Raw genomic sequence first — 16,314 nt, 5'->3', positions numbered from 1 at the left:
TCCTCAGAGGAGCAAACTGTCTGGAAAGGCTCCTCATGGGATACACCAGCCATTAGTTGCATTACCAGCCATTAGTTGTGTGTGTGCCTCTATGGGTTTGCATCTGATCAGCATTAATGGCTGGCTGGGAATGGAGGTAAAGATGTAGCAGAAAGTAGAAGGTTTGGGCCCTGTTCTGGATAATTTTACTTTACACCTCTGCCATGCAGTTCTTCATGCCAGTAAGGCAGATGTAATCTCTTTAAAACAGGCCATCTTCATAACAAGTCACAAAGTCCTCCTGAAATGGAAGAGGCTTTTGTGATGGAATAGCATAAAAGCTTTAAAATCCTGCTCTGTGAGTCAGGATCTTGACAGAGAAATAATGAAAATGGTGTCTGCTGCTTACTTCCTCCTGAGGGGAAGGAAACCCAGTTGTTCTTTCAAAGGCTGCCAGCCTGCTGATGTTCTTGTGCTGCTCATTCATAGAAGAGGTCTCCTTGGTTTAGAGGTGGAAGAGACAGACACGGGCTCTTTGGCCATTTTTCCTCTTTCCTTTTCTCCTTTGTTAAGGAGGTAGATGTGGAGGTAGAATCACTTGCACTGGAGAAAGGACAATCACATTTCTTCAACATTATCACTTCACTTCTGCTACGTTATTTGTCTTATCTCAATTTAATTGATGATAACAATATATGAAATATGCTTTTTGCTACGAGTGCGTAATGTCTTCTGAGGTCTGGCTCTCCCTGGGAGAAGCTGCATGTGGCTAGATCAGTTAGAGTGACTCTCTGACATTGAGCTGGGCCTCTTAATCCATCATAATTAGTGTTCTCCTGTTTTCCCTTTTAATAATTTAATTTGAAAAAAAGCAATGGAAATAAAATTAAAACAGTGGTGGGGTTTGACTTAAAGTGATTAAGGTCCAGCCTGGTGGGTTGGGTGTGCTGAGAGGAGCTCACAGCTTTCATCTGGGCCACTGCTGAGCTACCCCTGAGGCCAAGGGTTCCTTTTTAGGAGGGATCATGGTTGCCCTGTGGCTCTCCAGATCTTTGCTGGCTATGGCATCTTTGTCTGTAACCTATGAATGTACAAGCACCCATGTAATGATCTACAATTGTTCTTCGCTGCGTATGAAGGCGACCATTTCTGCAGGCGTATCAAGTGCACCTGAGCAGGATTTCATAACACTGAGCAGGGATGGTGTGCCTGAAACTGCACCTTGTTTGCCTCCAGGTGTGAACCTCAGCAGTACATCTCACCTGCAGCTCCTGGTGTAAGCAGTCCCAGGAAAATGGGGTTCAGATCACTCTGGTCACAGTATTTAGAAATGTGGAAACTTCCCCTCCATCCCCCTGGTTCTGCATATAGTTGCCATAGAGACTGTGCTCTGAAGTCCTTGAAAATCCATTGTTTATCTCTCATAAATGTATAAACCTGCTGTATTAGAACACCCCATTTTGAAGCATCCTTTTCCCCTGCAAATCTGATAGGGACTTGACATCCTGTGGTGCTGCAGCTTTGGATATTGGACATGGTCAGGCACAGTCAGACAAACTGATAATGGGTATAATTAGCACCACATGGGATTAGCAGGCAGTAACAAATTCAAGCCATAGTAAGCACTGGGTCCCTCAGGAGCTGGGCAGACTGGCAGCACTGGGCAGATAATCACTTGATATGGGAGATAGTCATCAGCAAAGGCTCCATGCTGAGGGCCTCAGCTCAGCACTAGTGTTACCTCTTGAAATTGCTGCTTTTTCTTTTTTTTTTTTTCTCCTTTACATACACAGAAACCTCAAGGTTTGTTACTTCACACTGGAATCTTGAACACCCAACTGACTGGGGGTACCTGCCTGGCATTTACTTGGCATTTTTCCTCATGGGCTGGGCAATCAGCCTTACACTTGTTTCTCGCAGTTGCTCAGGTGAAACAGATTGATACCCTTGTTTCCAAATTGGAAATGTGAGGTTAAGTGGTTTTGCTCAGGGTCTTGGAGGTGCTTGCCTGCTTCCAGCATGTGATACTGAGTGTACATGTTGTTTTGTACATGTGGTTCATCTACCTGCACCAGCATGTGTGGCATGATGTGTGTGTGTGTGGATAAATGGCTGTTCCTGCACCCAGCTTTTCAGCTGCTAATTTCTTACTGCAGTACTTACATTAATTATACTGTATCTTGGAGCCTGGAGTAAACAGGCACAAAGCTGTCTTGTTCAGAACAGAAGGTGGATTACATTTTTTTAATTTATTTTGAGTTTTCAGGGTTTTGGGTGTGTGTTTTTTGTTTTTTGTTTTTTTAAGGTTTATTTTCATTTTTGGATCTGCTGAGATCAGTTTGCAGCACAGGAAAAAATCCTGAGCCAGCTTAGACAAACGGGAGTTGCCAGACACACTTCAGCAATATAGACTTCTGCTTTAGCACAGCATGAAGTGTGGGCACCAGACACTTGTAGCTGAGTGTCATCGTGCCTTCCAGCATCTCCTTCCTGCCACTGCTGCTTTCTGCAGCAATCTGGTCAAGTTCTGTGTGGTGTTTTAAGGTGGGCTACCCTGGTTTGGCCTCCTGTTTCTGAGGCACGTGTGTTACCTCTGTACTCTTCACTTTGCTTCCTGATGTTTCTTCAGGGGGAAGGGTTTTTTGTTCTTTTCCTGTAGCGGTTGCCACACTGATCTTCTGGTCTACTAGGTGAATTCTTAAGCACTATGAAAGATCCCATAGAAACAAGCTGGGGCTTATCTTGGCGTAATACTGCCTGTTGTTTTGGCTGGACTCCTCCAGAACTGCTGCAAATTCCACGAGGGCTCTCAAAGGGCTGGAAGTGTGGGCTGCACGTGCAGTAACATGACTGTCAAGCCAACAGGTAAGTAAAGCTTAAAGGTCATCAGATGCAGGCTGGAATTCTTCATGTCTCTTACTGAAAACAAGTTTCCCAGCTGCAAGCAGCCAGCTGCAGGTCACTTCCCCAAGTCAGCCTTGACCCAGCCATGTCAGGGTGTGATTCTCCCTGTCAGGTGGGCAGAGAGCTGCCCTGGGCGTGCTGGGGGCATCAGGGACAGCAGGTACCTCTCTCACCCTCACCGCAGGCAGCCTGTTGGGGCAGGAAGGTGTTCTTCCTTCTTGCACCTGAAATAGTTCTTCACAGTGTAGCAGGGATGTTCATTAAAGCTGCTTACTAAACTAAATATGCTTTTCCTAAGTGTCAATTTTTTTTTTTCTTGCCTGTCTAGAGAGGTGAGAAAGGTGCTCTGTGTGGCACCTGTGGTTTGACACCAGTTTGCCCAGGTTCCCTCACAGTCATGGTGTGCAGCAGCCTTGGCCTGAAACAGATCAGTGACAGAGAACATCTGTAGGACAGAGGAAATGTGTTTGAACTTGGAACCCTTTGCTAAAGCAGATGTTTGAGGGGCTGTAATTGGTACCACAAGACAGGGATTTAAAATCACGTTAGCAGATTGAACTATCTGGATTTGAGTTTCAGCCTCCTCTGGTCCCTTCCTCCCTCCTCTGGTCCCTTCCTCCCTCCCCCAGCCCTGATTTCAAATTGCATGTTACGGAAACAGGACAGAATGACAATGGTACTCTTTGAATTACAGGCTTCTTGGCCAGAAGAGCTGGCAGGACAGCAAATGGAAATCTGGACAAATACAAGCCAGTTCCAACTGTGAGAATTGAGATGCATTTTGCAGCTTATTTGTACAGCATTAAAATCTGAAGCGCGTTTGCATTGTCCAGCCTGAGCCTCCTCTTCTGTGCTGAGGATATTGTCCTTGACGATTAACCATTTTTGGTTTTATTTGGAGAACGTCAGAAGTTCCATGTGAGTGCCTCACCTGCTGGATGGGTGTGAGTGGCTTGAGAAGTGAAGGTTGCTGCACTGGACTCTGATGTAGCTAACATTTGGATGGAGGTGTTTCTTGGGGTATGCCACCTAAGTCCATTCATACTTTTTGGAGTAGTGTCTCCCTTCCATATTGCAGTGTGATGGGCCACACAGATCTGTGCTGTAATTCCAATCTAACCATGACGTTTTCCAGCTCTCTGGCCCATCACATTTCTCATGACAGGGCTGGAAACAAACTTCAGACACCACCACAACAGTGTATGGCTGCACTGCTGGTCCCAGAGGCGCTGCCATGACTCTTGGCCTTCCTGCTCCTCTTGGATTGCATCCCCCAGGGCAGCACTGTCCTCTTGGCAGGCTCCTGGCAGGTCTGGGTGTTGTGCTCCATCCCACAGACCAGCGGAGCCTTTGTGGTCAGGCAGGGCCATCTGGAGAACGTGGCATCCTCGTTGGTCAGTCTGAGTCACACTTGGCCGGTCTGTCTGCGAGCCGGTTGCACTGATCAGTTCTTTCTGCTTTCTTTCTAAGTTGGGAGGAATTTGTGTCCTGGCTAACTGGTGTTTTTGGCAGAGGGCTTTCTTTCTGCTGCTCTTGGTTTCCTGATGGTGGTTCTCAGGCTGTGGTGCTACCATGCTCATGAAGAACTGGGACCTGGGACCTTTTATCTATGAGACCATTTATCCCCTTAAAACATCTGTAATGGTTGTAGGTGCTTCCTGTGGTTACCATGGCACGTTGTAATTGAGGAGGAATAGAAAAGAGTTTATCAAGATTTCTCTTTTTGATAAATCTTCTTGTAATTTTTTTAAGGAATGGCCCCGTTAACTGCATGCAAGAAGCAGTGTAATGTTTCCAATAATGTCTTAAAGCCACTGGAGTTTAACAAGACATGTTTTTACCTTACAAAATGCTGCGTTAAGCAAATTACCTTTGTGTCTGCACCTCTTCTTGACTTCTGCAGGATGGGAGATCCTGCAAATGTTCTTTCTGTGCTTTAGGCTCCTGGCAGCTGGGCACTGCTGTCTGCTTGACTTCTAGCTTATGTTCACCATTGAAGAGGACAGACTGTGTCCTGTATCAGGAGTTGAGTTTCATGTCTAGTGGCTCCTGGTGAGCTCCTATGTGCCTCAGGATTATGGTCTGGAAGAAGCTTGCATGTAACCTTCAAGAGAGCAGAAGAATTCAACAAATTGGAGGAGCAGCTCTGAGCAGATTGATACTTCCTTGCTAGCTCTGTTGCACTGATAAGAGAAGTAGGTCAGTTCTGTGGAGAAAGCATTTTATCTGCATACTTCTCTTAACTGGAATCCTGGCACTCGGCTGCTGTAGCAGGCTTGCTGACTTGCAGCTCTGCATGGGGGGCTGTGCTCTCCAGCTCGTGTTTTCCTCAGGGTCAGAGTGTGGTCTGCAGCCCTGTTGCTTTCCTCTCCATGGCATGTGCTGCTTTTACTGTGGGGGTGATGCAGTCAGTCCCCAGGGGTGCAAGTAGCATCTTCCATCCTGCTGGTGTCATGTCTCTGGCTGAAGTTCACAGGGCTGTGTTCCTCCCTGGAAGCACATGGCTCTGTTTCTTGGCAGTGGATAAGGATACAATGTGCAAAGAAGCATCTCTGGTGTTTGTTCCAGTGGAGAAGGCTCTTGGAGAGGAGCACGTGAAAGACTTTGGCCTTCTGTGGTGAGCTGCTGGAGCAGCAGGGTCTTAAGGTGGGAGTCTGTCTGCCTTAGTGTGAGGTTTCCCTTTCCTTGCCCAGCACAGCTTTTTTGGTGCCCACCAACTGTGTCAGTCTGTCTCCAGTGGCAGCAAAAGTGGCAACTGAAATGTGGAGAAGCACTCGGGCATCTGGGATGTTTAATCACAGGTACCCCAGTCCTCTTTTCCCCATCTATTTACTTGCCTCTGTGAGGTTTTGTCCTGGGTTTCAATGCCTGTCTTCTGTTTTCATTTTCTTGGGCTTTTTTGCCCAGTGTGTGTGAAATTGCTGTCATCCAAGTGTCCACAAATACATCTCGCATCACTGCCTGTGAGGTTGGCAGCTTTGGTGCCAGCTGACAGAAGATACCCTGAAAGAAGTAAGCCCAAAAGAGGAGGTTAGTTTGGACGTGTTGCTCTGGCACCCGTTCCTGCTCCTTGCTGAGATCCAGGGGTGGGGTAACTGCTGCAGTGTTTCTCTCTGCTGGTGACCCGTCCCACTATGGCCTCATCATACATTATTTTGGGCAATGATTTCTGCTGGCACACATTGCTCCAGCTTTACAGGAGGTGGCACAGATTAAATGAAGCCGGGCAATGCTCTCTGTTCGGGGTAATGACTTGCAACTGCAGTGTCCTTTTGTCACTGTAAATTATGGTAAATGATGGCATGTTAGACCCAGAAGACACAAGCTATGAAGTGGTGTGAGTAGTAGGATCCCCCAAGAGGCTGAACTGCATACCTGGAAATCTTTAAAGGGAAAATATCCGTTGCATTCCTGTGTGCATGTGGAGGGGGAGTCAGCCACAGCATGACAGAGGTGCAGGTGAGACAAGCACACCCAGGTGAACACTTGGGAAATCACACGTGCTCTTGATGATGCCTGGAAGGATGCAGCATTATAGGCACTTGTGAGGTAGAGTTCTTGATGTTGGAGCAGTCTTGCTGTCATTGTGTCAGGGTACAGCTCTGAAAAACAGAACCGTATCAAGTATTTCACAAGTTAGAACCAACACCTTGCATTTGGTCCAGAATAGCAATTTCAGCCTATTTTCAGTTTGGGTTGTGTTACATTCTTGAATGTGCTGGGCTCCCCAGTTGAGATATAATCGAACTCTCTGGTAGTTTGTGGTTTGGGTTCCCATCCCAAAATAGAATCTTGCCAGTGGTGTTGCAGCTGGAAATTTCAGTATTAAGTTCATATTCCAGCTTTTTGTCTTTAAAATGAAGTGAAATCAGATGGCAGGGTCTTGCTCAACCTAGACTGAAGTAACCAAAGACTGAAAATAATCTGTGCACAAATATGATGTAGTTTGGAATTGTCACCATCTGTAGTAGTGTTCACCCTTGGTTTAAATAACTCTGAACATCTGAAAACAAAAATTCTGTCAGCAATGGATTTAATATGAATTGATTTGAAATGGCATAGCATAGAGGGAACAGCATTATGTTTAAAAGTAGAGGTCTGCACCAAGGTACTCATGGCTGTTCCTTTTTTCTGCCAGAGGTTTCCTGTGAAGTTGCAGGGTGAGCTGAAATTTTTGTGGCAACGTGATGCGTTTGTGTTTTTTTTTTTCCCCACTTCCTCCCTTGTTCAAATATTGCAAGACTTAACTGCCACCAGACTGAGTTCACTGATTCCCTTGATACTTGGAGAGGGAGATGAAGTCCTCCTTCAGCCTTGCTGGAGGCATACTGGTTCACCATGTGCCTGGTGGCAATTTACTGCTCTTGTGGTCTAATGCCAGTTGTGACCCTGAGCTCACTGTAGGACACATGCTCTCCTTGGTTGCCCGTGGGGGTCAGCCTGCTCCTTTGGGGCTTGTCAATTTGTGCTCATTTGGTTTCAAAGCTTGGATGGTCTTTACTGTCCCTGCTCCCTGCAGGGCTCAGCTGGTGGAGCCGGCAGCAAACTGGTTTGCCTCCCCCATGGATCTGTCTTGCTTTCCTTCCTCTGCCAAAGGTGTGCTGAAGAATGCTGTCCTTAAAACGATCCACCAGACTTTCCTTCTGGAGGAGGGAGTCTTCTGAGCTGTTTGCAAGACCCTGTCCTGTGCAGTATGTGTGTGTGCAACCAGACTAGGCCCAAGGCAGCGTGTGTCCAACACGCTGTGCACACGCACGGGTTACAAGCCACAGAGGTTGCACAACCAAGCGCTCTGAAGTTAAGAAACACCAGAAATGAATGATTAGGAAATAACCTGGGTAATATTTGTTCCCTTTTCCACATGCGGGGGGGTAAGGCTGTGAGCTCAGTGCCTGCTCCCCTGGCCCCTTGCTCTGCTGGGCACGCAGCGCTGGCTGCGGCGGTGGCACAGGGTCCTGTATGGATGGCATGTTCTCTTTATGGCTTTAAAACCTCTGAAAGCTTATACCTTCTGTTCCACATGTGGCTCTGTACCTTATCTACCATATGATGTTCAAAGCGCTCTGGAGTGTGAGTTACTAGATTCCTTGTGGGCTTTTCTCTGGTGCTTATCTCGGTGATGGCCAACTGCTCCGCAGATGTGGCTCAGCCTTGCTGCGCCTCAGGTTGAAACATCCATGGCCTGATTATTGGCTTAGGATTGTAACATGCTTTCTATTTATTTTATTTTTTTAAATAGGTTTCAGCTCTGAGGGCTCATTGCTTTTGCAGATGAGGCCCAAGCATCTCAGCCCAGGTATTCAGAAAGACCTTGTGCTGCACAGTTGATGTGTTGCTCCTCTGGGCTTCCCTACATTGGGGGTTGCTGTTTCACCCATGGGAGTGTCCCCTCTCCCTGCTGGCCCCAGCACCCTGCCCAACCTGTAACATACGTGGCAGGTGCCTCTGGTATTAATCATCATTCATAATTGGTGCTGGTGGCACTGCCTGTAAGGTATCTTGATTTATTTCTTTCTCCTTATCTGCTGCTGATTTGTTAATAGTTATCTGAGGCTGTATGTTTATTCCAAAGCTGTCACTGAAGTGGATGCAGCCTCTTCAAGGAGGCTCCAGTTCTGAGTGTGGGGGCTCACCATCTACAGCTGCAACTTATCTTGACACTTTCCACTTAAGGAAGAGCCTTTCCAGTCCCAAGTACCAACCTTTTGATAAGTGCCGTTCTCCCTACCCAGTGTGTCTGTATCTCCTCACCCCCCTTCCACAGTAGCCTCCGGCTGCCTGTGACTTCAACTGGCCTTTTATTTCAAATGTCTCCCGTTCCAGAAGGGATCACAATCACATGGGCTGAGCAGGATTTTGCCATTAGTGGGGGGTTTTCCTGTCAGTGTTCCCTAGCAGGATGCATTTCCTCTTGCATAAGCAGGCCGAAAACCCTCCGAAGCCACAGAAATACATCTGTTGGATTCTTGAGACAGATAAATCCTTTATAAACAGGAAAATGGGCAAACTCATGGTAACTCTTGTGACACATCATGATGGGAGATCAGAAAGAAGTGGAATGAAAAGTATCACTGTGCAAGCAGGGATGACAGCATCCCACATTTCTAAGGTCCTTTTCAATGCTGGCACACAGGCCAGCGGCCAGGCGGGCACAGGCAGCAGGAGGCAGAGTTAAATGTTTGGTAAAATACAGCTGGAAGTCACTTGGCATTTGGGAGGAGGGGAAGAAGAGTTTTGAAGGCTCTTTCTTTCCTCTTCCCCCCCCCCCCCCCCCCCAGGCCATGTAAGGTGCTGTGTGTGGCCAGCGGGATGCAGGAGCTCAGCACGGCCACAGGTCTGTCAGCACTTCTATTGTCGTGGTCTTTGCAGGGTGTCTGACACTTCTGGCTTAATTTTGCTGAGGGCTGTAACTCTGGCAAAATTTGAACTCCTTTCAGCTCCTAGTCGGGAGGTTTTAAATCCTCCCAATTTGTTCTTTACAGAAAAAAATTAAGTATTTCCTGTCTAGCAAGCGTGTGGAGATCATTCCAGCTCTTTAGTGATTTTTAATAGTAGAGACAATGATGTAATTAACTTCCTTTCATAAAGTTCTTGCTTCACGTCCACTTCCTACGAGCAGATCCCTTGCACAGCCCTGTTGACCATGGATGTGTGTTCCTGCCCACTGGGGTATTTCCAAGGCTCCCAGGTGACACTTTGAATGTGTGACAGAGGCTGAGTCAGCCTTTCCTTATGGTGAATCATCTCAGATGTTGGTGTTTCACCTGGTATTCCTACAAGTGGGAGCTGGGAGCTCCTGCCTGCACTGATGGCCATGCTGAGAGAACCTGTGGCGACCAAATTCAGCAGTGGTTTTCTTGCAGATGGTGGAGGAGGAGATCCTTTGCACTGCAGTATTGACAAGCACATGAGGATACTAAATGCCCTCCACCGTTTAACAAGAGGCTGGAGTGGGGAGAAGACGGCATTTTTTGGTGCTCAGGATCAAGCCCAACCCTGTTTGTTTTTCACCTGCTCTCTTTCTGTGCTGTGCTGAAAGATCCACAGCCCCTGCTCTTTATAACCACAGCCTGCACATTTTCCTTCCCCCCCCTCTCCTTCTCCTTGGAGAGCAGCCAGATCAAAATGGCTGTGATCCAACGCCAAGAATCACTCCCTTTGCTATGGAAATGAGGACTTGGAGGCTGCTCACCATGTGTTCATCAGAGAGTTCCTGCTAAGGATGATGAGCTGTAGGTGGGGAAGAGGGCAGCGAAGGTGTGCTTGAACAAATCTGCTTGGAACAAATAAGGATATTTTTGGACACATCTGACTCTTTGCATTTTTAAAAGTCATTTATAGAAAATAACTTTAAAAAATACCCTTTCCATCAAATGGTAGAAATGAGGGAAATAAAGTAGTAGAATTTCCCTGTGGGATTAAGGGCGTTTCTGTTCCGTTGGAGCGGGCAGGGTGGCAGACCTCCCAGTATCTGATATTTGAGATCAGCATTTATGGGTGGTGTTTTGCTATTGATCAAGCGAAGGAAAGATATACTTATCCAAGCAATACAAATTAATCCTTCTCCTTAGCTATCATATACACATTCCCAGCATTAAAGCAGGCAAATTGCAAAAGCCCTGGGTATGGGATGCACTGACATGGGGCCACTGGCTGCGCGTTAGCTCAGCAAGGCAGGTTTAAACCATCTTCTAAACCATCAGATTTTAATCTCTATGAACAGTGGGATGGGAACATTGCCAGGGGGTGAACAGTCATGAAATCTGACTGTGTGCAAAAAGCAGGGGACTTTTCTCTTCTCCTAGATGAGTTACACTCATCCTGGGCAGGTGGGTGAGTAGGGTTTTGCTGCGAGGTGTGTTTTCAAGGGGGAAGGGGCTGTGGCTGTTTGCAGGCTTCCCATGGTGTTGCAACACGTTGGGTTTTTGCAAAAACATTTCTGCTTCTTCAGGGTGGCCTGGTGTCACCTCGGGTGCCAGTGAGGGATGGAAGTGGCTGGGATGGAGGGAGGAAGGGTGTGATGCTGCTTCTGCAGGACTTGGCAGCATGGAATGGAAGCAAAGGTCTGGGCAGCACCCAACAGGGCACGGCTGGGAGGAGCCCTCTCAGGTTGAAAATGTCCAACAGGTCTCTGAGCCTACACAGTAAATTAGTAACTGGGTGTGGAACTGCATTTTTTAATGATGTATCTTAATTGGGCCTTGGGCAGGTTGATAGAGTTGAGTGTGCTTCTTGTCATTTGGGGATCTGTGAGCTGAAATTCACCTTTTTTTCATGTGTGATTCAGTGGGGCTGGGGCTCGTGCTCTGGATCCACCCAGGGAAGGAGGCTGGTGCTCCAGGATGGAGCTGTGTCCTGCCTCAGCCACCCACACTGGGCACAGCCACACCAGCCTCCCGGGGAGCCCACCGAGCCACTGGTGCTGGCACCACTCCACCTGGAGCCACGACACGCCATCTGCTTCAGCAGAGCTTCCTCCATCCATTTTGGATCACTTCCTCTGCCTGAAAACAAAGCAAAAACCCACCTCGCACTGTGAGCTCAGCAGTCATATTTCCCCCCTCCAAAGGGGTGCACTTCCCTGCCAGGTGATTAATGATCTGTCCTGCGTGTGTGTAATGGTGTGCTCTTAATATTTCATAGTCCTGTGGCATGAAAGGCACTGCCCTGTGGCTGCAGCTGGACGTGGGCTTGGGTCTCCTCGTGCATTATGAGAGTAAAATGAAAGGGGTGGGTGGTTGTTGCACCTTTTCCTGCTGGCTGGGGCTGGGGAGCAGCCCCTGGTTGGTGACTTCCCGTTGCACTTCTCCGTCACGGGGTGTGTCCAATATGGAACAGGCCCTTTATTCCTTCTGGAAGTTGAAATAGTTGGCAGAAAACGTAGCGTGCCGTCCTATTAACTGATGTTAAGCAGGGAGGAAGCCCAAGTTCATCTGGAATATGATAGTAATCCTCAAGAATTTATAGATAGCTCTCTGCACAGGGACATCTTGCACACCCCAGTCATTCACAGAATTTTGCATTTAAAAATTATACCTGTTTTGTGTGTTTAATTTGTGTGTGTTTGTTTGTTTTTTTCTTAAACTGCGCAAGTTCGTAATAAAGTGCCGATTGTGGCACTTCTGTAGCTCTGAAATGACCAAGTTAACTGGGTAGATTTCACAGGCCACCAGCACAGAACTGGTGCCATGAGAAAGGCTGCAGGGAAAGCCCAGCTTCTCTGGATGGCTGGGAGTAAAAGCAGAGCCACTCACACCCGTGTCACCAGGTCGGTGGTGGCCAAAAGCCATTGCCAGCTGCATGGCCTGTGTGAAGGGGCTTGGTGGCCTTCACCTCACATCTGGGGACAGCTGTTTCCATCACAAACCCATCCTGTAATTGGTGCATTTATTATCCGTGCCAGCAGAGAAGCTGGTTTTTCCCCCCAGGGAGTGACTCGCTGTGACCCTCGGTTGGGGCTTTGCCCTTTCCATGACACTGGTGACACTGATGGCACTTGCACCCTGACAGCAGGTCTGTGCTGGCAGCAGCTGCCCAGATGGATGTGGAGATGGCCAGTGCCAATTCCCACAGGCTTCAAGATGGACATGGTCAGGAGTAGCTGGTGGAAAACAAATCCTCTGATTATTTTTTCTTATCTATGTGGAAACCCGAGCAGTTGCCTCCACAGCTGTCTGATATGTTAATTGTAACGTTTTTCTCCTCTTCAGACATACTACATGACTGCTTATTTCCCAGCTCTGATGAGTTCTCTCCTCTAGTTATTCAGCTTGTTTGTAGCTGTTGATTTATTTTTCTAAAAAAGCCTGGGAGACTACAGAACAGCTCTCCTTCTGAAGTCTGTTTTTGCCCCTACGCTTTCACACGAAGCTTTTCCAGTTTGAGACAAAATGTCCAACCTTTTATCATTTTTGCTGCAGACAAGTCGAGCTGGAGCCACAGTCAGAGTCTCTCACTCAACAGCATCAGGCTGGTGGCTCTGGAACAAGAAGCTCCTGAAGCTTGGAACAATTTTTCCCAGCCTCCATACGTGCTTGGGGACCTACTGGGAAGCAAGATAGGAGGTGGACTCTGCTTATTTTTAATTTTTTAGGATTTTTTTTTTTTTTGCTTTCCCCAGGGGCTGGAGCAGAGATATTTTTCTCATATGTAAAAGCAGGATGCTGTATGGAGGCTCCTTGTTCTCCTGCAAGGAAAAATCTTGGTACAATGGGAAAAGCCCTTTGTGACTGTCCTGCCCTCCACGTATCCAACCTTATGGAGCCCTCGCAGAGGGCAGGACAGTCACTTGCTTCCAGGGTGGGTGTTTGCATCCAGTTTCATGCCCATGTCTTCTTCCAGGCCTCGGATGCTGGAATTTTCCTCACCAGTCCCTTTCCCTCTATTCTAACTCGAGCCTTCTTGAAAATTCTTTCTCTGAAGCGCTACAGACACACAAAGTTAATTTGAGTCATTAGCTTGTTTCCATTACTCCTGTCTGCCTAGGAGACTTATTTTTTTTATTTTATTTTTATTTTTTTTTCCCTTTAGTGAGATTTTGGAGTTAGAAGAAAGAAATGGAAGCTAGGGAACATGTGGAACCACTTCACAGGAACACCGGATTTTGAGAGCTTGCATTTTTATTTACATCTTCGGGTCCCTGTCTGACTTGAAAGTAAACAAGTTCAATCTGAGTCTGGATTTATCCCTGAAAATATGTGGAGACTTGTCTAAAAAACTGCTTTTAGGATTAGGAACTTCCTTTACTGCAGTAAGAGCATACATGTACAACGGGAAAACTGGTGCTCAACTGGCAAATTCTTTGTGTGAAGCACCCTTGGAAATGCAGTTCAGTTGTGTTTGGTAGAAAACAGCCTGAAACTTGTGTTTTCTCTAATTAAAAAAAAAAAAAGAAAAAAGGGAAATTAGATGATAACTTAGCAGGTCTCGGGCAAGGTGCAGGAACAATGAGTGAAACTGTGTTTCTGCATTGCTGGAAGTGGGGTGATGGTGCAGATGAGAGGGTCCTGTGGAGGTCCTTGGGCAAAACCAGGAGGTCCTTGGGCAAACAGGAGGTCCCTGCGCCCGTAACTGATCTCCTTCTCTTGACGTTCCTCTTCCCTGCAGACACAATGAGGCGAGTGGTACGACAGAGCAAATTTCGGCACGTGTTTGGCCAAGCGGTGAAAAACGATCAGTGTTACGACGACATCCGCGTGTCCCGCGTTACTTGGGATAGCTCCTTTTGTGCCGTAAACCCCCGGTTTGTTGCAATAATTGTAGATGCTAGCGGTGGCGGAGCCTTCCTGGTGCTGCCCTTGCACAAGGTAAGTGCTTTTTGAAAGTTTCTCGTTCTGACATGCTCAGCTTTGTTGTCGTTTCGGCTCCTGTCTGTGAGTTACGTGAAGGCTGGGAAGTCTCTGCTGTGTTGTGACAAGGGTTGCTCAGTCGTGCCATGTAAGAACCCATTTCGTGTCCCTGTAATCAGTGTGATGCTTCCTGGACATTAAACACGGTAAATAAGTGGTTTGCTTGACTAATCTGAGCCAGTTCTTTATGGCAGAAGTTTCTGTGTAAGAATCATACTCCTAATGAAGCCTCTTTATTAACGATTGCAGCGGTCAGGTTTTTCCACTGTCAGGGTTCAGCCTTTTGAGCTCTGAGAGTACCACTTAATGCAGGAATGCACCTGAACCAAACTGCTCCTTGCAGCCCAAGTAAGACAAGAATGATCTGGGTAAGCAAAGAGCTCCTCCAAGTACCATTGCAGCTGTCCTAGACCACAGGGCTGCTTTATGGTACTCCAGCCAGATGCTATTATCCCCTGATACCTGACATCCCAAGGAGAGGGTGTCATCTCATCTTGGGCAGGGCAACGCCCCCTAACATTCTCTACTGTGCAAAATGCTGCTAAGTCTACAATAAATAATCTTTCAGTGAGCCCAAATGCACACTCTGCTTTTTTCCCTTCTCCTTTGAATTTATTTGTAGAGCCCCAGGGGTGTGCTTTGCAAAACACACAGAGAAGTTGGGTTCCTGTCCATCAGCCATGAGAATGGCTGGATCAAAGGTTTGGCAGGAGGCTGAAAACTTGGGTGCTGAAGCCTCCATGGCAGTTTCTTACCATGCTGTGCTACAAAGCACACAAATGAGCAGGAGCAGTGTCTTGGACTGAAAGAAATTCCTGTTTTCTCAATACTGCATGGAAAAAAAATCTCAGAGCATCTTTTTTTCCACCCTTGCTGGAGAGTGGTGCTCTCATCTTCCTTTCAGCAAATTCTCATGATGAAAGCCTTCTTCTGCAGCATTTTCTTTGTGACCCTCAAGCTTCTCTTAACTATACACTTAAAATGTCCTCAGTCTGTCATCAGTCCTGTCCTTTTTTCCTAGCCCCGTCTGCAGATCTGCCCTGTTTATATATAGAAAGAGTGGCCAGGATTGAATATAGCTTCCCACACGGCGAGTGCATTACAGGAGAGAGTGTTCACTTATGCCTCGGTTGCGTGAAGCGAAGCAAAGCCAAACCCCAACCCTCCTGAAATAGCTCTCCCTTTTCCTCATCTTATTAGACAGCCCTTCTTTGCAAGAATTCTGCTCTCTGCTCATCCCGGGGCCGCGTGTCCTGCTCTTGCCCAAGCCACGCGGGGTGGCACTGATCTCCATCAGGAATCTCTTGCTCAACCCAGCCCGCGGTTGCATCACGGCACCCCCAGACGCCGATGGCAGAGCACACGCACCCCTCTTTTTCTCTCACTTCCCAGCATTTCCTCAGCTCCCGGCAGAAAATCCTGCTAATTCTGAGTGATGGAGCCTTTTGCATTTTCAAGTGCCATCTTGTTTTGTTTTTCACATTCACTTGGCTGTTCTTCCTGCCTTCCTCTCTCATTGCCTTTTTGCCTTCCACAGTGTTCCTGTCTTGTCTTATACTGCCTAATATTGTTGAAATTATACTTAATATTTGCATATGAGGTTTCACGCAGAGCTGGAGGAACTCTGTTCTTAAACCCCCAAGCCTGACACGTTCTTTTGCAGTGCAACACGTTGCTGCTTTTACTCTGACCAGTTCCTGTGTTCCTTATTTTTGTAGCCTCAGCTGATGAAATTGCTGCTTCAACACCCCAACATTTTGATGTGAGGGAAGCAGAGGTGTTCACTGCGTTCCCACAGCCAGGGCCTTGCTGTTACATTCTGGGGGGCAGGGAGGAAGGGTAAATTTTAAACCATGCTTTTGGTATGACTTTAAAACTGAGCTGCAATAATGCAGTTGCACTTCAGAGCTTTCAGGGGGCTGCCAGAGTCTGCAGGGAAAATGGTCCTTCTAGAACTTAATGGCATCACGTCCAGTCACCCCAAATTACTTCTGCAGCCTGACCTTCCGCGAGGGGCGAACTCGGCCACACAACGGCAGAAAGGGCGTTTTTTTCCCCTCATGTTAAATGCCTTTTTTTCCTT

General features: G+C 47.3%; 1 protein-coding gene across 6 annotated transcripts in view; it reads left to right on the top strand.

Annotated features, from left to right (window-relative positions):
• The window catches only part of CORO1C (coronin 1C), a 197,000-nt gene that overhangs the window by 156,375 nt on the left and 24,311 nt on the right, over positions 1-16,314 (top strand). For 4 of the 6 annotated variants that reach the window (XM_051633875.1, XM_051633877.1, XM_051633873.1 and 1 more), the window contains exon 2: positions 13,990-14,189. The exons of 1 other annotated variant lie outside the window; for it this stretch is intronic. In XM_051633875.1, coding sequence (XP_051489835.1) covers positions 13,995-14,189 — 195 coding nt within the window. In that variant the 5' untranslated portion in view covers positions 13,990-13,994. Of the gene's footprint in view, positions 1-3,796; positions 3,802-13,989; positions 14,190-16,314 lie in introns of those variants that run through there. One more of the 6 variants, XM_051633876.1, reaches the window with a different exon arrangement.

The sequence above is a fragment of the Apus apus genome, chromosome 16 (genome assembly GCF_020740795.1).
Source record: "Apus apus isolate bApuApu2 chromosome 16, bApuApu2.pri.cur, whole genome shotgun sequence".
In the NCBI taxonomy this organism is placed as follows: domain Eukaryota; kingdom Metazoa; phylum Chordata; class Aves; order Apodiformes; family Apodidae; genus Apus; species Apus apus.
The sequence above is the reverse complement of the archived record's forward strand: the minus strand, read 5'-3'. Positions and strand labels throughout refer to the sequence as shown.